The 23,825-nt window shown below is 44.5% G+C and overlaps 1 protein-coding gene across 2 annotated transcripts in view; it reads right to left on the bottom strand.

The window, feature by feature from the left end:
- Positions 1–16,374: 16,374 nt before the first annotated feature.
- The window catches only part of NRP2 (neuropilin 2), a 116,457-nt gene continuing 109,006 nt past the window's right edge, over positions 16,375–23,825 (bottom strand). For both annotated transcript variants that reach the window (XM_005574027.5, XM_005574028.5), the window contains exons 16-17: positions 21,844–21,894; positions 16,375–19,694 (exon numbers count right to left, since the gene is read on the bottom strand). In XM_005574027.5, the coding sequence (XP_005574084.1) occupies positions 19,393–19,694; positions 21,844–21,894 (353 nt within the window). In that variant the 3' untranslated portion in view covers positions 16,375–19,392. The remainder of the gene's footprint in view (positions 19,695–21,843; positions 21,895–23,825) is intronic.

Here is a 23,825-nt window from a genome sequence, read left to right as displayed (position 1 = left end):
GTGTCTTACTTCCCAAGTCAAACACCTCTCCATGGGAGGAAGCTATGTCACCCAGAGCTCCTATTCCTTCATGGTTGTCATGGTGTGTATTTGGGAGGTGGCAAAATGCTGTCTGCTACAGACTTCCTTTTCATTCAATTCCATTTTCTTCCCATATCCTTTCAAATGAGGGAGGGGTTGCAATGGAATCAGAAGAACACACGTAGAACGAGTAAGGCAGGTTTGGACATGCCTTACCTGGAGAGATGTGCAAATGGGGCAAAACAGATTTGCAGCCAAACGGTGACTTATTAAATCAAGCATAACAAATTGGCTTGAGGTTATCAGCCCGTTACTTCCAGAGAGAAGCAGGAAGAATAGAAAAGTAGGTAAAATGTGTTTCTGTAGCTTTCCAGCCTTCCTCCTGTGTCCTGTTTACATGTGTCCTGGACTCTGAAACTTTAGAATAAATTAGTCATTATACAAATCCACTGCTTATTTTTCTCCCACATTACTTTTAGTAGGAATTTGTGAATGTCATTCAAACCTATTTTCATTTTCTTAATATTTTAAATTTGAATAAGCCAGGTAAGCGTTGAAACATTTATAGAGTAGTTATTTGACAACATCACAGTTAAATGACAAAATCACTGCACTGATTTCTCAGTTCTCATTTCCATTATGCCTGTAATTTAGTAGATTTCCAGTAGGTGGCACTTCATTGCTCCAGCTACAGAGATCCGGGACAGTACCTGGGACATATTGAACAAGAGTAACTTCTCAAAAGTGAGGTGTGAATCACTTGCATTAAATTATCTAGGCCCTATTACCTTTCCTTTGTTAAAATACAGATTCCTGAACCCCAACCCTATACTCGGTGAATTTGACTCTCTGGGTTTAGGAATCTCCATTTTTAAAAGGCTTCCTGGTAATTCTGATGCAGATAAAGTTTTGAGAATCACTTGTTTTGAGAAAAATAGAAATGCAAATTAAAGATCTAAATACACGGTGGCTCACTCCTGTAATCCCAGCATTTTGGGAGGCCGAGGCGGGCGGATCGCCTGAGGTCAGGAGTTCCAGACCAGCCTGGCCAATGTGGTGAAACCGCATCTCTACTGAAAATACAAAAATTAGCCAGGCGTGTTGGCAGGTGCCTGTAATCCCAGCTACTTGGGAGGCTGGGGCAGGAGAATCGCTTGAACCCAGGAGGTGGAGGTTGTAGTGAGCCGAGATTGCGCCGTTGCACTCCAGCCTGGGCGACAAGAGTGAGAGTTAGTCTCAAAAAACCAAGAAAAAAAAAAATCTAAATACAAAATAGTAAGAACAGTATAGAAAGTAATACTCAACATAGAACAACGTACAAAGAAATACTCTACCAAAAAAACTCTCTTCAGGTTCTTTATCTCACTAGACTTTGATTATTATCAATCATTGTTTAAAGGTAACTCTACTTTTCCTTTAAGTAAAGGTCCAGATTTTTAATTCCTGTTAATGTTGAAAATCCCCAATCCCTTGGTCTCTTCTTATAAGCTACTGGCAGACTTTCTCATCCTGCAGCTTTTATTGGAAATCTTTAATACTTTGACCTTCTTGTAATGTCTTATCACCTGGCCAAATTTCAGCTAATCTCTTTCCTAAGAAAGTATGACTTTATCAATTCCATAAAAGTCTCTAAACCACCTTTTTGCTTCCTGTGTTTCATTGCTTTGAAAGAGGAAAGAGAAAAAAAATAAAATAAAAGATTGAATGGCAATTTGCATAAAATTAAGATTTTCTTCAATACGGAAAATGTCCTTTTGGCAACCAAGCCACACTTTCCCTCTACAACTGGTTTCTCCAGATGTGGCAGAGGAAGTATTTTTGCTTAGATGGATGATTATTCTTCAACTAAATTAGCAACTACACAAATCCCAGCTGCTTTTATTTTCTTCTACACTACTTTGGGTATTGAATTTGCAAAAATCAGCCAAACTTCTTTTCTTTTTCTTAATATTTTAAATTTCAACAAGCCAAACAAGCTTTAAAGTATTTATTGAGTAGTTACTTGACAACATCACATAAACACATTTAAGCACTTCAAGGGCAATATATTAAGCTGATCTGCAAAATATTCCTCTTTTATTGCATTCAAGTCATTTTGTTTTCACTTTCCAAGTCTTGATGAGGAAATCTGATATTGGTTTGGTTTCATCTTTGGCTCCTGCCTCCTGGGAATAGGATTTCTAGCAATTATCACAAAGTGTCATTAGAATAAAAAACATTTGAATATTTTATTGGTAGGCTGCAGGGAGGGGTGGAATTGTCATAATGAGATATTACTTGCATAACATGGCTATTAAAGATTAAGGGTGTGTGTCAATTGACTGATGATTCATTCATTCATTCATTTCCCATTTCAACAAACATATATTAAGGACCCATCTTGTGCCTTGTAGTGTTTTTGGTTCTGAGATAGAAAGATCTGAAATTGGCTTTCTCATCAAAGTAGACACCACAATTTGGTAGAAGATAAATGCAGGACAAGATAGATAGTACAGATATGTGTACAGTTCTCTTGTATAGATACTTGTTCTTGGTGTCTTAGACAACCTAGAAAGGAAAAAGTTCCCAGGGAATGTTGGGGTTTAATCCACCTTCATACAATTTCTATGGCCAATTTGAGCCAAGTCCTGAAGTCTTTTCCTCAGCCCAGGAATGTGAACATCTGCCTCTGATCTTGATCTTCTGTGACCCTAGATTATTTTCTTGACTTATCTGTACTCTTGGAAGTAATTCCTCCCTCACTCTTCTTAACTGCCTCAGCCTCTTGCATCACTTGGAGATCTTGTGGGTAAGTCCCTAGGGAATTGTTCCCAAGAGCTGCCAAGTTGCCATCATCTTAGAAATGTTGTTTCCAAAGGATAGAGAATTCAGGACCAAACTGAACACAAATGCAGGCCTCAAACAATGGTGAGCGTAGCATTCATTTGACTTCATGGCACAAAAGAATTCATAGCCATATTTACCCAAATAAAAATCGGAAGCCCTTACTTCTAAATTATCCCCATTGTGTTCTGGAGGGCAGATTTTGTTGAGTGGAATGGCTGAGATGATGTATTACATTTTAGCCAATGATCTTTATTATATGGATCATTTACATTAAAAGTGAGGCTTCTATTCTTTGTGATTAATGGTTGGGAGTATGGTCTTTGGCACTAGAATGTCTGTGTTTGAATTTGGCTCCATCCTTTACTTACCGGGCAATGTTTGGCAAGCTACTTCTCCTTTTTGGACTTCTCCTTATCTATGGAATGCAAAAAGTAGTAGAATTTGCCTTGCAGGAATCATGAGGATTAAATGAATAATTCATTTAATACATTGTAGGTACTCAATACGTGCAAACTATTATTGATTTGATTACTTGTGGTTCAGGAGTGATATGGTTTGGCTCTGTGTCTCCACCTAAATCTCATGTTGAATTGTGATCCTGAGTGTTGGAGGTGGGGCCTGGTGGGAGGTGATTGGATCATGGGGGTGGCTTCTAATGGTTTAGCACCATCCCCTGAATGCTGTCTTGTAACAGAGTTCTCACGAGATCTGGTTGTTTTAAAGTGTGTGGCACCCCCCACTTCTCTCTGTCTTCCTCTTGCTCCCACCACGTAAGACATGCTGGTTTTCCCTTCGCCGTCCCCCATGATTGTAAGTTTCCTAAGGCCTCCCCATCCATGCTTCCTGTACAGCCTGCACAACTGTGAGTCAATTAATTTCTCTCTCTCTTTTTTTTTTTTAAATAAATTACCCAGTCTCAGGTAGTTCTTTATAGCAGTGTGAGAACACACTAATACAAGGTGCATCCCATTTCTCTGAGTGGCACTATTGTGGAGACACACAAGTGGGTCTTATTAAACTGGAAGCATCTTGTTACTTCTGATTATTACTGTTACTAGGGATGCATTCTTCTAACCCATTCCATTAATGAGATTTAGAGTCCCTCTGCTCACAAGAGTAGCACTTATTAACCTATAGGGCAGCTGTGAAAATAAGCAGTAGCCCATGTGCCTGAGGCCTAGCAAAGTTCAGAAGGGTGAGGGGAACCTGATAGAGATCACAGAGAGAGAAAACATTTTCTGTTTTATTTGGCTTCGTAGAAATCTGTGTCCAGTGGCAAGCAAGCGACTGGGTGAGAAAGAGGATAGCTGTTGCTTCAGTTATTATAATCAGATGCTTCTGTTCTCATAGCATCTTCCCATCTGCAGGACCTCCACATAGCAACATGTAATCACTGATAAATGTGAATGGGATTCCATGTATTGCTTAGGGTCTGCATGGGGTTTTCGGAGCCCCGAGGACTTTTTCTTAATTATCTAATTTTTGAATAGGTAATTCATTTCCATGATTCAAATATTGACAAATATAAATAGGTATACAGTGGAAATTCTCCTTCCTCTTTTATCCTCTTTCCTCATAGTTCTCAGCCCCGCCTGCCCATAGGAAAACCGTATTTATTTCTTATTTAACATTTTAGGCTTACGGCAATGGAAACATGTTGGCAGGACTGACTGCATGGGAGCGTGGAAGGTACAGAGGGCTCTGAGTGCAGGAGGGCGGTGCAGTTGACTTCATGCTTTGCTGTCACTGGCTTGAAATTCTTAATAATTTTGAACCCTATAATTTCATTTCGCACTGGACTCTGCAAATTACAGATTACACATCCTGCGTATGAGACACGGTTCTTCACCTTGATTTTTTGTTGAACTATATGTCTTAAAGATCTTTTCATATTTATACATAAAGACCTTTCTCCTTTTCTTCATAGCTGTCCAGTAGTTTATCCTTGAGAATTTAAAAACCATATACATGGTCACCCAATAGGAACTCCTTTAGGGATCTGTGTCCCAATTTTCCAGCTCTCTGATGCTTCCAAACTTGGGAGAGAGAGAAAAAAAATGGAGGGAAGTGCCAGGAAATCTTTCCTCTGGCTGAATCCCTCATTCCCTGCTGCATGGTTTTGGAAGCCTTTGGAAGCAATGCTCATTTCTTTACCAGCTAACTGCTGACCATGTCCCTACTGTCCATTGCTCTTTTTCACCATCTCCACCCTATTCCACCTGTGAGCCACCCCATTATTAAAATACTTGGCAAGGAGTCACCTGAGCTCCATTAGTCACAGCAGGCTACTTCTGTGTTTGCTTCAATCTGGAGGAAAATACTTTGGGTTGAATGAAACCATTGTTTCCAGAGACCCACCTTAAAAACTCCTCTTCCATTCCTTCTTCATTAGTACTCACCATCTTTTATGGATAAATGTATGGTCAGGGCTCAACCACGTGGCCGCTTTTGAGAAGGTGGCCTAGGCTATCTCTGCTAAGGGATCTCAACTATTAGAAGGCACCAAGTGGTGTTCTGAAACCTGTAACTCATTTTGAAGTAGCCAACAGCTCTGGCTCCATTGCAGACCTAATGTCCTACAGGACTGCTCACTCATTCAAGAGATAGTCCCAAGTTTAGAAAGTGCACTGCACCATAGCTGTTCTGAGCAGTGTTCGTTTGAAAAGGACAGAGCATAAAGTCCACATTCTCTGAGAGGCCAGTGCTGTGGTCCTTGCACGTGAGCACATGCCCTGCCCCTTCCCACTGACTGTGGCTTGGGTTTGAGGACATGGATGCAGGATATTTGTGCCAAACTTGGTTGTAAGCATCAGCAGTGATGGCAGCCCTCCTGCCGAGCTGAGTGAGACGCTGGCAGCCGAGGGCAGGCAGCTGTCACCAGACCTGGCATGTCCAACAGCTGGATCATGCCCCCAGTGTCGAGCATTCATGTGGCACAGACACAAGCAGGCAAACAGTGGAGCAGGGTGAATGGAGAGAAGATTCACAGCCTCGCTATGTTTTCACTTCTGTTCCTTACCAGGCAAGGCAAGAGAAACCACAAAGCACCCAATGGCTGCTCCCTGTTTAAATCGAGCCGTGCCCTCGGCACCTGAAAGGAAGATTAACTAGATGCTAAAAATGCACTTCTGGAGTCCAATTCCACTGCCAGGAAAAGCTTCCAGGTATCTGATACTCCTCAGGGAGAAAACAGGCTACAATTCCAATTAAACACCATATTGAGTACTTTGGTCTCAGTATACTCTATTTGTTTAGTTTATTTGAATATTTGATAAGAGAAGTGCTGGGGTAGCAAAAAAAATTAATTAAAATAAGAAAGAACAATCTTAAGAGAGAAAGAGGACAAAAAAAGCTAAGAATCTATAGATAGCTTCTCCCCACACCTGCCAGCAATGAATTAATCACTAATCCATTCATTATTTCCAACTTAGAAATCTCTGTTTCCTGGACAAAAAAACAGGGTTATTGTTTTTAAATGTCTAATTAAAACACATTGAAAGACAGTCTCTAAAATGGGCTCGGCCAGTACTAATAACATGTGTAATATGGTTGGGAATTGCTGAAGTGCAGTCTCGGGGCTTTCTGGAATGGGAGGGATCTTTTCTCATCGAAATACTGAGCCTTTGAGCCCTGTTTTCCTCATGGTTCACCACACGCTGCGTCTCATTCAGGTACCAGTGGGTAAGCACAAGGAGAGAATATCAGCAATGGTCTCCTATGCATCCATGTGGTGGGAGGGCGGCGCGAGGGAGGATTTCCACGGCAGCTGTCCTGGGCTGCTGATTGGAGTCTATGTATTTATACTAGCCTTATTGAGACATAATTCACATACTTTAAAGTTCACCCTGGATTATATTTTAATTCTGTGCAATGAATTCAGGAAAATCCTGTGGGCATTTTCCTTGGGCTGAGAACGGACAGATGGAGATCTCCAAATCAGGCCTGCCTATCCACCCGTCCAGGTGAGGCCAAGCGCCTTGTCCATCCCGGAGCTGGCCAGCCCACACAGCTGCTTCTCCCTCTGTTTTTCTATTACCTGCTCGCCCTTCTCCACTTCAGCAGCCGAGAATCTTTACCCAAAGTGATTAATGGCTGTGTTGTGTCGGGACGGCTCTGACACTGATTGAGTCCCTTATCTCTCTTCTGTGTCCTCCCCATGACAGCTGCCCTCTCAGGTATCAATCAGTGCTTTGGCTCTCTATTCCTGGGTGAGCCAGACACTGTCAGCAATGCATTCTGATTGTCATCTTCATCTGAGCTGCCACCTGCCCTGCCCAGCTTAAAGGGTCTTTTTAAGGCACACAGGGGAGGGGAGGTGCCGACCGTGCTCCTAACCACATCTGCCACAGCTGGGGACGATTCCATGTGTTTTGGACAAATTTGGGGAATATAGTTTCTAAAAGGCAGAACTGGGGACATTTACGCATATCAGCTGCTCAACCTCCAAACCTGGTTGGGAAGTGGAAGGGGGTGGCAGCAGCCTCACCTAGCAGTCCCCCTAGGGAGACCCCACTACCCCCATAAAAATCAACATCTTGGGCTAGGCACAGTGGCTCACGCCTGTAATCTCAGCTACTTGGGAAGCTGAGGCAGAAGAACGGCGTGAACCCGAGAGGCGGAGGTTGCAGTGAGCCGAGATTGCGCCACTGCACTCCAGTCTGGGTGACAGAGCAAGACTCTGTCTCAAAAAAAACAAAACAACAACAACAACAAAAAAAAACCACCACCACAACAAAAACCAGCATCATGTTCTGTAGCAGAGGCTCAGTCACAAAGAGGACTCTGTGAAGTGAAGAAGGTGAGCGAAGGACACACAATAGAGGGGGCCAGAAAGACACCAGATGAACACAGGAGTGGAGTGGGGTGAGGTGCAGTCCCTGAAAACGCCACAGAAGATAAAAACACAGGGGCTAGGGAGAACGAAACAGAACATTCGTCTAAGCCTGGCTTTTGAATTGGCCCCAAATGCAGTGACATTTTCCTTTTTGGCTGCTTTGAAAAAGGAGGAGAGGAAAAAATGTAGACTGTGACATTAAAGATAGATGGGCTTGGACAAATTGAACCATTTTGAAGGTTTCCCTGAAGCCCAGAAGGCTGAGGGTGAGTCTCCACGGTGAGCTTTTGGGAGAGGCGAGCTCTCCTCTTCTTAAGCCCAGAGAAAGCTGCATAATGAAATGGCAGCTTTCAGCCCAGGCTGGCTACGGGGAGGTTTAATATTTAACATCGCATTGGCTGGTGAGTGCGCTGGGGTTGGCTTATCCACTTCAGGCTGACATTTGCTACAGGAACTCACTGGGCCTCTCAGTGTTGACAGGTGGGGCACAGGAGTGAGGCCAAGACACTGAGTGTTTTGGGTTCCTTAGGAAGGCACCTGTCGAGAGCCCCCTTCCCAGGCAGAACCGTCCATTCTGGGCCTGGCCATGCATTTGACTTTAAAAGCGGGTCCCTTTGGCTGGCCTCTCTGCATGTAAATGGCATCTTGAAGGAGCAGAAATCCCATTAAGGAAGAACTATTGACCCTTCTGTCTCACGCAGTTGCCTCTCTGCTGACCCTCCATTTGTGGCCCGTGAATCCTTAATGTGGGAAGTGGTAATTGAAGAAGGGAGATTAGAGGAAAGAACGAGACATAGATCGCATGTGACACTGGAGAGCAAGGCCACCTGATCTGCCAACTTCTACAAATGGGAGGTGCTCTGTCCCCATTACCCCAGAACTTGTTCCAGAGCAGCTCCAAGCCCAGCATGTCTTATTCTTCTTGGCTACTCCACAGTCTCCAGCATAGCTTCCATGCTGGCACCAACTAGGTTCCCTGCCAGTGTCTATGTAAGGAAAGGTTAAAAACCCAAGGGAACTCGGGTGCCAACAGGGATGAGGGCCAGGGATGAGGGTATAGGGAAACAACACGCCTTCTCCATAAAAAGCGAGTTACATGAGCAGCTAACAGAAGATGCATCTTGTGTTCACGCTACATCGAGGTGCCCAAAGATGATGGTCCTAACCGGTGCAGGCCGGCAGAAGGGATTTCATGCAGTGCGCAGGTCCAATCTGCTTCGCTTGGCTTTGGCTGCCACTGCCACCCCCTTTTTGATTAGTACAGCAGAATTAACTTCCCCCGCCTGTGGGCTCTGTTCCCACCAAGCAACACAAATTGAAATAGTGGGGTGGCAGGCGGTGGCAGTGGGGGCTGTGTTGGGGAGGGGACCACAGGGGCCTTCCATCTTGTTAATGTAACACTTCCTTATGTGATGGGAGCAGAGAGCAGCCTGTAATGAATTTCTCCTGTGGTAATCATTCACCAGTGTATTGTGACCCGTGTGTTTTTGCTGTGCTACACATTTCCAGACTTTTGCAGTGACTTGTCAGCACCTAGTAAAAATGCATTGGACGAGACCCATCACTTCGTGCTACGCCCTCCCAGCTGCCTTTCATTCTTTTGAGAGGAGTAGGTGGGGCCACCTGGAACACCACTGTAGACTCTGGGGCTGTGGCAGGACGCTGAGCCCATCTCACAGGCAGGTTGATGCAGGCACACCAAGTTTGTGGCACTTGTTGTGCAGAGTCACATTCTTTGGTCCAAATGGCTCCAAAGTGGCCTTTGCCTTTTGCACCTGTTGTTTTGTGCTGCACAATGAGCTGTTCAGGCAGTTTCTTTCTTTGAGAAGGCACGGGTGCAAATGGTGGTACAATTAGGCATCTGGGTACCCCATGGGTTCTTACCAACTCTGGTGTGAAGATCCATTGATGGCGGGGGACAAGGCTATCGTCTGAGTCGCACACACAAGCATCGCCATCTGCAACTGTAATTCTAGCCACGTGGTCAATCGTAAGAAGGGGTTTATAACCAGCTTTTACAGCATTTGTGGATCATGATGATTAAACAACAGATGGGAAACCCAACCAAGATTTCTAATCGCTACCTCTTCGTTGATGGAGTGAACGAGGGCTGAGGGAGTCACTTTGTGGCCTCTCTCTATGGTTCAATCTATAATTAGGGTAGGCATGACTCCTCCCGACTTTCTGCAACTGTTTTCTACACTCTTTATTATCAAATCATAAGCACGAATTTTTGGTTTGGGAAATATGGCCCTGAAATTTTGGTAAGGTCCCAGGAATCTCATGGTGAAGAGAAAGCTCTTCAATTAGGATTATCAGATAAAATATAGGGCATCTCGTCAAATTTACATTTCAGATAATGAGCAATTTTTCAGTTTAAGTATGTCCCAAGTATTACAGGGGACTTAAAAAAAATCAAGATGCTCTTTAAAACATCATGGTGAAATCTGTATAACATTTACCATTTTAACCCTTTTGAAGTATACATTTTAGGGGTATATACATTCACAGTGAAGTATACACTCACAGTTTTGTGCAACCATTACCACTATCCATTTCTAGAACTTTTTCATTACCTGAACTCTATACCCATTAAAAAATAACTCCTAGTTCTTTCTTTTCCTCAGCCAATGGTAACTTCTAATCTAACTCTTTTGTCTCTAGAAATTTTCCTATTCTAGGTACCTTCTATAAGTGTAATCATATACTATTTGTCCTTTTGTGTTGGTTTATTCCACTTAGCATGATATTTTCAAAGTCCATCTCTGTGGTAACATGTATCAGAATGTCATTCATTTTCAGGATGAATAATATTTTGTTGTGTGTACGCACCACATTTTGTTCATTCATCTGTTGATAGGTATTTGTGCTGTTTCAACCTTTTGGCTATTGTGAATAATGTGTCTATGAATATCAGTGCACAGGTGTCTGTTTCAGTCCCTGCTTTCAATTATTTTGGGTATATACCTAGAATTGGAATTGTTGGATCATATGGTAATTCTATGTTTAACATTTTGAGGAACTGCTATACTGTGGCTGCATGGGACATTTTTATTTGCTAAATCTGGCAACTTTCCAACCGTTTCAAGAGAATTTTAATCTGAATATTATATTTAGCCTAAATTATCATATTTAAACAGAAACTAATAGTGCCCATTTCCATGCTGAAACTTATGGCATAATCTCTCCATACAGACTCTCGGAAGATTACTTGCACATTTTCTACTACAGTGAAGAACAAGTAGCAAGAAGCAAGAACAAAAACACTTATCTTTTAGTGTGTACAAACTGGGCAGCTTGATGCCCATCAGAGGGGAATTTATACAAGTCATTCATTCATTAATTCAACAAACATTTTTTATGCACATTCAGTAGATGCCACGTGTGAGCTGGGAGCCCTGATGCAAAGGTGAGTGAGACATTCCTCCTCACCCCCTACTTTGCTCTAGCCAAGTTTCCTTTGGTTTCAGCATCTTTGCCTTCTCCCCCTGCTCACCTGACTCATCCTAGGATTTCAGCTCCCATAAGACACAATGCTCAGGTCCCTGCTTAAACACACACAGCTCTCTGCACTTTGCTTTGGAGCTCTTGCCATATTGTTGTATTTGTATGGTTTCCTGATTCACTTGTGTTTCCAGACTGTAAGTCCCTGAAGACAGAACCAGGTTGTTTTTGCTGATCATGTCTCCTAGCACCTAGCGGGGCACAGTTTAGTCATTTAATGTAAAATAGGTTTATTATATAAATGAATGGGTACATCAGTTCTTCCCTCAAGAGGTCATGGGGGATAAATAAGCATGTCAGTTTCTATGTCAGTAGATAGGAGTGAAGGGCTCTGGGGAAAAGAACAGTTCTGTCTCTGGGGAGCTGGGATTGGGGGCCAGCTCCACGATAACACCAAGCCCAAAGGTGCCATCCCCACTGTCTCTGCAGAAGGGAGCCTGAGAGAATGTTGGGAAGGGAGCATCTGGAGAGCTTTGCCTTGCTGGGCTGTGCAACACACATATAGACAACCAGCCAAAAGCACCCCATGGACTAGGATGTCATAGCATAGCTGGGGGCTCAGAATCCATGTAGCCCAAACATCCACTTTACAGATGGGAAAGCCAAGATGTGTTGCGGCCTTCCCAAGGTCACACAGGCAGAGGCAGAACCGAATCTTGAACCCTGGTCTCCCAAGCCCTGAGACAGTGCTCTCCGCCTCCTCATCATGTCCATGTTCAAGGGGAAAGGAGCACTGGGGAGTTTCAAAACCCTTCAAAGCTTTCTTCGAACTCCCACAGGCATTAAAAATAGTCAGCTGGGAATAGAAACACGAATGTGCAAGGCGAGATGAGATGAGGGGTGAGAGGAGGAAAAAAGGTGAAGACAGAAGGCAAATCTAGAAAGGCCGCCTGCCACCCGCTCTGGAGTCAAGGACCTGTCGGGCAGTTCTCTGTGAGGCTTGGCAAGGCAGAGGTGCAGCAAGGCTGTGCTTCAATTCCCAGTGGAGGCAGTCAAGGGCTTCGGGATGAGATTAATTAGTGGGGCTATGCTCCAAACCACGGCAGCCTGGCCCTGCAGACGGTTCCGAGAAGCCTGGGGGACTGTGGAGGCTGCAGCCTGCACCTTGCAGACTGAACGGCACTGTTTCTGGGGAGGCTGTTAGAGTCTCAAGGGTAGAGAAGGGTCCATGCCTGAACACAGCTGCCTGGGCCTGCTGGTCTGGTGAGGGGTTTGCTAAGGGACCTAGAACCAAGCACCCCAAATCCTCACATGTTGAGTGCCCGGTCCCTGGGACTTTGCCTCTCCACTGGTGAAGAGCGTTCTGCAGAGGCCTGGGCACCTCAGTGTGCACGTGGGCCTGATGGGGCCTCAGGTCAGGGTTTATACCCTGTGTGGGCCCTGCTTAGGTTGGGCTGTGTCCTCTGCAGAGAGGGCTCCCTCCTGCACTGGTGCCACTGGTTAGGAGGGGGGTGAGAGATGGCTCAGATGCACTATGGCCAGGTGGGATGTTTTCTTAGTGAGAGGGCCTCCTTTTCTTACAGCACTTGTAAAACTGTGGTGACAGGAACAGCACTCGCACGCGCGCGCACACACGCACACACGCGCATGCGCACACACGCGCACACGCACACACACACGCGCACGCACGCACAGGCACACATGCACGCGCGTGCACACACGTGCGCGCACACACACGCACGCGCACACACACACACGCGCGCACACTTGTCCTATAGGGTTTTCTGGCAGGGAAGGGAGAGGAAACAGGTGTTATTCTTTGGATGAGCTGCAGAAATAATCTAGCTCTTAGTTCCCTTGGTGGTCTCTTGCTTGGGCCTCCAGAGAGAACATGGAAGGCATGTCCTTCCACCAGGAACTGTCCCTGAGGGTCCCTGAGAAAACTCAGGAAGAAAGAGGACCAGCCTTGGAAGGTGTGGTGGGCAGCTGCGAAGGTGGCTCAGGAGTTCTGAGATAGGAATTCAGGGGCAAGCCCTGCCTTTGCCTCAGCCTAGGGCGATGTGTAACCTTCTAGGACTCTTCCCATTGTGTTGATGGGAATGACTGTTAAGTTACTGTGAGCCCCTAGGGTGACAGCGAGGTAGCTCTCAGCCCCCACCACCACTGGGTGCATTTGCTCTTCTGACCATCACCCGCTTCCCACCACCCCACTCCCCATCTCACACCCTTTATCCCCCGGTGGAGAGATATTTTTCCCAAGAGTTTTGTTTAGCTCAGCCTGGGATTAGAGCCTGAAGGCTGTGAGAACTGAAATTGAGTCATCTTTCAACCTCTTCAGGTTCCCTCCCACACCCCCATCAACACCACCAACATCGCAGGGGCAAAGGTGGCCTCTGCATCCAGATGGGTCCTGTTTTCTTCAACCATGGTTCTGTTCCAACCTCATTTCACTGGCCTACCTGCCTCCCCTGAGTTTCATGTAAACATTTCCAGAAGGATGTAGATTAGGAAAAAAAAAAGGTCTTATGTAAACACTTGCTGGTTAGGGACCAGGAGATATTATTAGTTTATTAGGGCTTTAAAAATATCCAAAAGCTCAACTAAAGGAAAGAAGAAATTTGCTTTTGTTTTAACCTGTTATTGTTGCTAGGGTCAATACTACCATAGAAGCAGGCATCCCAGGACACACAAGACATTGTAAGATCACAGGAGGGGCAAAGATGGAAATTGCAGAGATTTGACTGTGGTAACCTTATTGGTCAGTGAGGAATGAGTGGTACTGGGGGCTGCCCTTTTTTATAAATTAAAAAGAGCGGAAGAATGATACAGAAGAGAGAGTACTTCCTCACTGGAGCCTTAAGGTGCAGTGTGCCCTGGCCCTTCGCCTTCCCAGCCCCATCTCCAGTCCTTCTCCTTTGTTGATCATGCTCTTGAGTTTGGCTGTTTGCCTCCTGTCCCCCTCCCTGAGTGAAAGCTCCAAGAGCTTACAAAATCAGGAACTGCTTAAAAACATTTCTTAAATAAATGACTGAAACAGATTTCCTTTTCAGGGTGAACAGAGCCTCAGGATGGCGGCAAATTTGGCTCAGGTTCAGAGCTTCCATGGGGAGGGAGGTTCATAATGAAGTGCTTCCTTCCTCCTTGCCTGGGAACTTATTGTACTACGTAAGAGCATACTTGGCTTCCTTTAGCTTTCACTGGCCCAAATCTGGTATGTTTTGAATCCAATAACCAGTGGGTGAAAAGGTCCTCAATCACTCAGTCACCTGAGGCCAGGATAGTTCTTCCACTAAAGGCACTAATCCCATCATGAGGGTGGGACCTAATGACCCACCTCATGACCTAAACATAATTACCTCCCAAAGACCCCACCGTCTAATACCATCACAATGGGGGTTGAGGATTTGCTGTAGGAATTTTAGGAGGATACAAACATTTTCGTTTCTCCTGGAACAATGATTCTTAAATTTGAAAGAGCATCAGATTCCCCTGGTGGGCTTTGCTGAAGCACAAATCCCTAGACCTCACCCCCAGAGTTTCTGATTCAGTAGATCTGGAATGGAACCTAAGCATATACATCTCCTCTGACAAGTTTCCCAATGATGCTAACACTGCTGGCCAGGAACCACACTTTGAGAAGCACCATCACAGATGCTGAAACCACCAGAAACATTGACAATCAAGGGTTTAACCACAAAGGAAGGAGCAAATAATCTAAAATTGCAGGGCCTGGTGATGTCCAGGGAGGAAGAGTTTGTAGGGGTCACAGCCTCTGAAGTCTACCAGGCAGGACTCTGAGTTAAAGTAGCCCATCTGGCCAGATGGCCCATCACCCATTCCCACACTATCTTCATTTTATAAGAAGCCAACCAGCCCATCAGCCTACTGCTTCAAATGCTGAGAAGAAACATTATCCCAAGAGGATGACTTACCATCTTAGTTTACCCAGGATTGAGGGTTATTATGGACTGAATGTTTGTGTCCTTCTAAAATTCATATATCAAAGCCTCAACTACCATTTTGATGGTATGAGGATCTGAGACCTTTGGGAGGTAATTATGTTTAGATTAGGTCATGAGGTGGGTCATTAGGTCCCACCCTCTTGATGGGATTAGTGCTCTTATTAGAAGAAGAAAACAGAAAGATCTCTCTCCATGGAAAGGCCAGGTGAGCACACAGAGAAAAGGCAGCCATCTAAAAGCTAGGAAGACAGCCCTCATCAGACACTGAATCTGTTGTTGCCTTGATCTTGGACTTCTCAGCCTCCAGAACTGTAAGAAATGTATATCTGTTGTTTAAGCCACTGAGTCTGTGGTAGCCTGTTATACCAAGCTGACTCAGACAAAGGGTACCACCCTCTTCTTTGATACCTGTGGCCCAAAGTGAGAACATACATTCTTGTTTTCCTGCCTGAATGTTGCCTTTTCCAAAACCACCCTGGCCTGCCCTGTCCTCCATCCTGTACCCATAAAAACCCCAGGCCCCACCAGCAGAGCAGCAGAGTGGCAGAGAAGGAGAGAAGCAGCAGCCAGATGTTGGAGAGAAGCAGCTTGACTTCAGAGGGACAGTTTGATAGTGGGACCTCGAAGAAGAGTTCAGCCAGGGATGGCCAAACTACAGGAGAAGACCACCTTCCCACTCTATCCCCTTTCCAGCTCCCCATCCCATTGAGAGCCACTTCCACCACTCAGTAAAATCTTCCACATTCACCACCCTCAAATTTGTTTGTGAAACCTCATTCCTCTTGGATGCTAGACAGCAACCCGAATGCAGGTGCAAGAGGCTGTCACCGTGACCCTACACTGAGCTGTTTTAACACTTAAGGCATCCATGGACGGCAAAGCTAAAAGAGCACACTGTAACATATGCCCTTTGGGGTTCCAGGGGTCGTGGGCAACCCCTAGACTCTGCCACGGGCCCACATAGAGTTCTGCTCCTGCTGGTTGCCCAAAAGGGCTCATCCTGGTCTCTGGACCTACTCTCTTGTGTTCTCCCCCTCCCACAAGGGGTTGAGAGCTGCAGGCTGAGTAAGCAAGCCACCTGTCATGAGTCCTGTGAAGGGGTCAAGGGAACTATCCTGTTTCAACAGGACATTCAGTGCCAAAAACCAGAAAAAGTCTCAGGCAAAGTGGGACAATTTGGTCACCCTTATCCCGGATCTGTTTGTCTCCAATGAAGACAAGGCAGGAAAAACAAAACAAAACAAAACAAACAACAACAACAAAAAAAATGATACAGAAAAATATCTCTGGTATCATGTTTATTTAAATAGTAATCTTAAAAAGGCTTTATACAAATCATATAAACACAGTTTGACATTGTTGTTTGTTTTTTTACATTGAAGAATCACAGTAAAAGCTCTCAAGTTCCCATGATCTGGCTCAGCCAGCGAATGGTCGAATACCTTTAACTGCAAACCCTGGAAAAGTTAACCTACTATGTGACAGGTTAACTCTTTCCCTTGTTTCTTGTCATTCATGCTTATTCCTTGGACCCTCATCCCTGTCAACTCCCCTGCCCCACCAAAGACAGAAAGCAACCCTGTGGCCCTGTTGACCGCCTAGTCCAGGAGAGCGTGGAGGTAATATGTCATTTAGTACAAGGCAAAAAGGAGATCAATACTGGGAGTGGGGTTTCCCAAAGGGAATGACTCAAGGAGATGGGTCAGCTAGCCTACCCACAGATAAAGATAACAAACACACCAAGGTGTCCCCTGGCCAAGTCAAAATTGGGCCCAGCTGTCTTTCTTTCTGTCTTACAACAGACCAGCCTCCAGCTTTGGTGAGGTATCTACATATAGCCCTGTGTACCCTGCTTCTGTTTAGCATTCAAGACCCACTCAGGGCCTCCAATCACCCAAAGGTGAATATGGATATAGGACTTTTAGAGGGATGCAAGTTGAGTTGTACATAACTTAGAGGTGAAGTGCAGGTCTGAGACAGGGCTAGACTTTGGAGAACTGTAAAATGGCTCACTGGGCATAAGAGCATCAGGACCGCTGGAGTAGGCTTTCAAACTTATCTTCTTCTGCAGGCTACTTCTGGAAATCCCTAGGATTTACCAGCTTTCTGAACACTGAGCATCATGGGAGGGTGAAGAGGGAAGGGGCTCGTTAAAATCTTGCTTCTGCTGTGGGTCCAACTTGGGGAGCCCTAAAGCTAAGCCCTTGGGCTTGACAGCTCTACTTTTCACCTCTAACTACCACTGTGCCAATGAGTGCCGAATGCCAAGATCAGTTGTGACACTCGGCCCTAGGTCAAAGTCACAACACCACCACTGAGTCCCACATGACCATTCACATACACAGTAGATACAGAGAACTCAAAGGCGCAAAGACACACACACATGAATAAATAGCTGTTGGTTGAACTTTGCTCTCTGCATACAAAACACTGTGACATTACCATTTGAACTAGCATTTCCATAAGTTAACATTTAAAGGAACCAGCCAGTCCCATTCACCCTTCCCCTTTCACCTGGGTATAAGACAAATGAAATTGTGGGTGACCATAGCAGCAAAAATGGTCTGACATTGATATGCAATAGGCTAGGCATACTGATTGAGTTTCAATTATATTTCCAGCACACAGGCAATCCTTAGGCGTTAATATGAAATCAAGATTTGGACCTTGATGCGAACAATCTTATCCTTCACACAGTTTCATTCTATTCCTGATGCCTCCCTTTGAAGAGTAGTTGAGAGTCATCTAGGGCTATGACTACCACTTGGGTAGCAGGGCTCATTCCTTTAGTAGGATCAGTGGTGAGTTGGGGTACTTGGGAATGGAGCCATCGGGATTAGGGAAAGAGGAATGCCTTAATTCGTAAGATATTCACTAATTTTTACATAGAGGGAAAATACATTTTTCTTCATTTTTTCAAGGCACTTAATAAAAAAACACATAAATTGGTGTGCATGCATGCGTGCATGTGTGTGTGCATGTGTGTGAGAACCTAGGTCTCTCAAGGTTGAAGCAATGTGGTTAGCATTCTTGTCCACAGTACTTGCAGACTTCTGGTTAGAATCAGTTCTTGTACATCCTAGCTCTGACTCTCCCGAAAGGTTGAAATGGTGGTTGTAACCCAAAGGAGAAGTCAGTGTTTACTAGCCTATTCGAGAGACAAATGCATTTCAAAGGGTCTCTGTCTACACTGCTCAGCCTTGGCCCTCATAGGATCACAGAGGTTGGGCTTCTCTTTCCCTCTCCACTGTTCTCCTTCCCATCCAGTGGTGACCAGTTACAGTATCTCATTGATGGGAAAAACATACCAACAGTCTATTTTTCCCTCTATTTTCCCCTGTCTCTGAGAATATCACACAACGCTGCTTCGAGGGGCTTAGAGACCTGAAAAATGTGTGCATGTGTGTGTATATATGTATATGTTTTAGAAGAACATGGAGGAGGGAAAAGAAAAGGCAAAACCACCACCAGAAGCCCCACAAGGGAAGCCCCACCACCAGACACTGTGGGTCTAGAATTAGCGAATGGCTCCTATTCACTCACAAAGCACTTTAAGGCTCATCCGGGCGCTTCTATGGATTTTGACGTGTGAAGTTTCCTTTCTGGTTTGTTTTAAATCGCATACAAGAAAGAGCTGTTCATGCTGACCCTAAAATGGCAATTTTCCCCTGGATAAAAAAAGTTAAAGGCAACAACATCCTACTTAAATGCTAGGACTGGAAACGGCAGCTTGTAGGGTTGGCTGGCAGAACCTACACCACAGTAAGTCCCTTAAGTCGTAAGACAATCAGAGGATGGGATAAGCTGGACGGCTTTTTTTGAGTTTTGTTTGTAAAGATGGAAAGGCTGAAACGACACTTTGCTTTTCAAGTGTTGATTAGAAAGAGAAAGCGGAGAATAATCATCACCGCTCCACTTCTATACTGGAAAAGTCGTTCTCCTCTTCTGCCTCTTTGAGTTGCTCACAGACCAAAGAAATAAAATATAATAATAATAATAATACAAACTCACAAACAAAATAGAACTGTGACCCCAAAGAGATGAGCTCCTGTTTTGTCCCAGCAGAGAACACGGCCCTGTTCCTGCAATGACTTAGCCACCGCGGTCCTAGGGGGGTAATTATCCCCTGTGCGGCTGCATCTCCCTTCCTCCTGTGACTTGCTTTTCTGTCCTGTCCATACCTTCGGTATTCTGGATCGGTTTGATCGAGATTATGGCATTCAGTTTCCAAAGGAAAAAAAAACGTAATCTTCCCCAGCCCCTCTTGCTGGAATGAAACGTCAGATAGGATTCAGGTGCAATATGTCATGCCTCGGAGCAGCACTTCTGGTGGTTCATCTTGACCTTGTGTTTAAGGCCGTCATAGAGCTCGAAGTTGTAGTTCTCCAGCGTGGTGCAGCTGCGGGAGCTCAGGCCCGAGTAGGAACAGGTGCAGTAGAGCAGGAGGCCTGCACAGGTGGCCCCCAGGAGGACACCCAGCGAGCTCATGGCAATGATGGTGATGAGGATGGGATCCAGCGTGTACAGCCAGCTCTTTTCTTTGTCAGTCGAGGGGGCGCCAGACCCTGAAGTTGCAGAAGAATTGCTCCAGTCCACCTCATATTCATCTGCAATACATAAAATACACGAGAGATTGCAGGCACTGCCTATGTCAGGGTGAAGTGACTGAGCCTCCCCAGCCCAGAGGCTCTTCAGAGCACAGCAGTAGCAGCAGCAGCTCTGGAATTAGTCTGCCTGGGTTCAAAGTCCAGCCTCGCCACATCCTAACTGTGTAACTTTGGGCAAGCTATTGAACCTCTCTTTGCTTCAGTTTTCTCCTCTTTCAAATGGGGATAACAGTAAAATCTGCCTCAACTGGGTTGTTAGGAGGATTACATGAACTAATATTTGTAAAGTGCTTGGTGTCTGGCACATAGTAAGTACAAAGTACCCAATATTTAAATAATTTGACTTACACTAGGTAAGCTCTGATTTTAACAGCACCTTTGGGGTGGCTCTGCAGCACCTGGGATGGCTTTGTGTTCAAGGAGACCTCTACATCCCTCCTTTCCAACCTCAAGCTAATGAAAGGACAGTCTGGGACTATTTGCACATGATGAGTTTCCTAATTTGGCATTCCTGGCCATATAAGCAGCAGATTTTCCCCAGCCACCAGACCTCCTTTAATAATAAGGCATCATGCCTTATTGTTACGGGTTGAACTGTATCCCCTTCCCAGCCACTTAAATTCATGTCAAAGTCCTAACCCTCACCACCTTATTTGGAGATAAGGCCTTTACAGAGGTTATCAAGTTAAAATAAGGTCATGAGGGTGGGCCTTTATCCCATAAGAGTAGTATCCTTAGAAAAAGGGGAAATTCTGAGACACACATGAGATAATTTCGTATGAACAGGAAAATGGCCATCTCCAAGTCAAGGAGAAAGAGCTAGAATAGATTCTTTCTCACAGCCCTCAGAAAGAACCAACCCTGCCCACACCTCGATCTTAAATTTCTAGCCTCCAGAACTGTGAGAAAATATATGTCTGTTGTAAGCCACCCAGTCGGTGGTACTCTGTTCTGGAAGCCCTAGCAGACTAATCTAATTACGTTTCTATAGTGTGGATAAGGCATGCCCATATCTGGGCATCATTTTTTGAAATCTCCTAATAATCCCATGAAGAAGGTAGGATATTATATATATTTTAATAGGTGAGGAAACTGAGGTTTAAAGAAATTAAGTGACTAGGTAACTCACCCCAGGTCGCGGGACTTAGCAAGCAGTTAAAGTAGGAATGGAAATCAGGCTTTCTGTCTCCTTACCCATTGCCCTTTCTACTCCATCCCAGTGTGCCTCTGCCTGATCCACTGCAGTCTCTCCATGTAGGTTGGTCATGCACTTTTGCCCATAAAAGGAGTGCTGGACTGGGTTTGCAGGGAGAGTCTGCAGTCAGTTAAGAAGGTGCTGTTTGGGTGAGTCGCTCCAGTTTCTATAACTACGCATGAAGTTTCTGATTAAGGGCAGGTTAAAAGCAGCTGCTCTATAAACTGTTCTTCTTAAATGCATAAATCTTAGTCTACAGTTATTCTTTAAGTGGAATCTTGCTGTTGAGCCTGTTGGAGATCAACTCTGGCATGCAGAGAAGCCCAGAGAGAGACCTGTGCTATTACGAGTTGAGGGAAGAAATTACATCTACATATTTGCTCAGCAGCCCTCTAGCCTCTTGAAGTATGTGTATTTGCAGTGAAAAAATAGAGCTTGGAATAAATATAAAGATATGAGATGGTCAGTGTGAAAAAGAAACCTAAATCTTGCAACAAGCTCCGAATTGGAATCTTGAATAGTGTGAGGAAGGTTCCCCCCAAGCCAGGGAACCAGAAACCACAGGAGGTCTGGGAGAATATTCACATTATGCTCATTTACTCAGGCCATTTTTGGGAGAAGGTCAAAAGATTCAGGCAATGATACATATAGAGGAGCTGATCTTTCACTTGTAAAGGGTTTATTCAGATTTGAAGTCCATCCAGGTAACAAGTTTCTGGAAAGAGGGGATCTGTTTCAGATTAAGCAGAGGGAACTCAATATACTTTCTAAACCTCTAAAGTTGACCCTGGCAGACCCATTGATGGTTCCCTCATTTTTCTCCAGATTCTTTTATATATTTCTGACTGATAGTTCTAAATTTGGCCCTCCCATACCCTGGGCATTATTTTTGTTGACGTCTTTATAACCAAACTTGAATTTCACGATTACCTGCTAAATCATAACAATACTCACCATCAATTTCGTCTTCATATCCTTCTCTCTCATGTATTTCTGGGATGTCCACTATAATATAAAGAAAATAAAAACAAGTTAATAACAAGTTCTATCACCATGGCTAAAAGGCAGGGAGGCAATCTTTATGAGAATGACTCCCCATTCTGGCAGGCAGCTAGAGAATCACCTCCACTTCTAGATCATTCAGTATGGACATTACTGGATTGTTCTCCTTCATATGACCTGTATCTTCCACCAACCACAACCAGTAACACAGAAATAAGAAGAAACTCTGGGTCTTCAGTGCCAAGCAACCCCTGCCACTGTGCCTTTTCAATGACTGGCATTCATTAGGAACACTGGTTTCATTTAAGGCACCTTCAATGGCATCTTATGCCCAACAGCAGCTGCCTTTACTGAGAGGTCCATTTAGTATAGCATGCTGCACCTCTTCATAGGCACACAGCTCAGAGGGCACAAAATCATCAGAGTCTTTATCCTCTGGATTTCATGTAAACATATGGTAGTTTAAGGAAGTCTTGTTTCATCATTATATGTTTTAATTTAAGAGCAGAAACGGGAGGCATGTCGTAATGCCTGTTGACCTTCACATATCTGTGCTAATATCTCTCATCCTTCTTCCCAAGTCTATTTTTCCTATTGGCTTTCTCCATGGTTTAGAATACATCAAAGATGGCATCCAATCTGACTAGCCGGGCTAAGTTAATTTACTATGAATTTTCTCCAGTATTATCACTGTCTATCTCTTTCTTTTTCATGATAATTTGGGAGGGTGATAATACAGGTCTCTCTATTCACTGTGCTGTCCAACTTATAGAAAACAGAACCAATGAAAATTTTCTGTCTGAAATGGTAAAACATTAATAGAGAACATCAAATGCATGGGAACAGCAGCATCTTACCATTTCTTCCTATCTCACAAGCTAATTATGCCTTTCCAAGCTGCCAGCTCAAGACAGCCCCAGTGAATGTGTATGGCCCTTTCAGAGTTTTGTTCCACCAAGTCAGATAACAATCTTGAACTCTAAATTGAAATCCAAAAATCAAGGCTTAAAAGAAAATCAAAATCTCAAATGGCTGAAGTATCAGACAAGAGGAAGAAAAAGAACTTTAGACCATCCTGAAAGCTTCCCTCATCAGCACTATATCTCAGGGAAGATCTACTTGACCATGATCTGAACTGAGCATTGATCCATCACTGTCACACTTGAAATTCAGTCTTTTCCTGGAGGCCATGGTTTTAATCATCTTAGAAGTCCTCATTTCTGGCCAGAGTGCTAAAGCACATTCTCATCCCCCTCGGTCACTAGTAAGGGATGCACAAAACAACTTGCCAAGCCCCCACTTGAAAAGATTGATGCCATGTGGCACCAATCCTCCATAACTCCAGCCCATTCCTGGCATGTTTAAAGCACAGAAACTGGCACCTGCAGGCCACGCCAGCCTCCCCACCTAAATGCCCACTCCCTGCATTCTTCTCCAGGCCCCGACAGAGCAGGTTGTTTCCTTGGAAGGGAAATGTGAACATGAATCAACAGGAGGCAGGTGGTGTTTGTCACAGGGATCAAATCGAGCTTGTGAAAGTCAACCCAGAGGGTTTTTTTCCGTATGAAAAAAAAAAAAAAAAAAAACCAACATGGAAGAACACCGTCACATTTCCAACAATTAATTGGTTTGATGGGCCACTCATATGTCTTAACATCTTCACCAGTAAAAGAGGCAGAACACTGGATAAGAATAGGTGAATCAGCCTAGGATGAGAACCATGGGGCTCCTGCCAGTGACTCCTGGGCCAAATCCTATGCTTGCTTTTAGGGATCTTGTTTTTGCCAAGGATGTGATGAATTCTTGGAGGCTGGAGTGCCCTCTTGCTCCATCTCACACCCTCAAAGAAGTCTTAGGATACCATAGATCACTGGCTGGAAAGGGGTGAATGTGGCATTGATCTTGAAGGAAAAAGGGTAAAAGGATGCTAATGA

The sequence above is a fragment of the Macaca fascicularis genome, chromosome 12 (assembly GCF_037993035.2).
Source record: "Macaca fascicularis isolate 582-1 chromosome 12, T2T-MFA8v1.1".
In the NCBI taxonomy this organism is placed as follows: domain Eukaryota; kingdom Metazoa; phylum Chordata; class Mammalia; order Primates; family Cercopithecidae; genus Macaca; species Macaca fascicularis.
The sequence above is the reverse complement of the archived record's forward strand: the minus strand, read 5'-3'. Positions and strand labels throughout refer to the sequence as shown.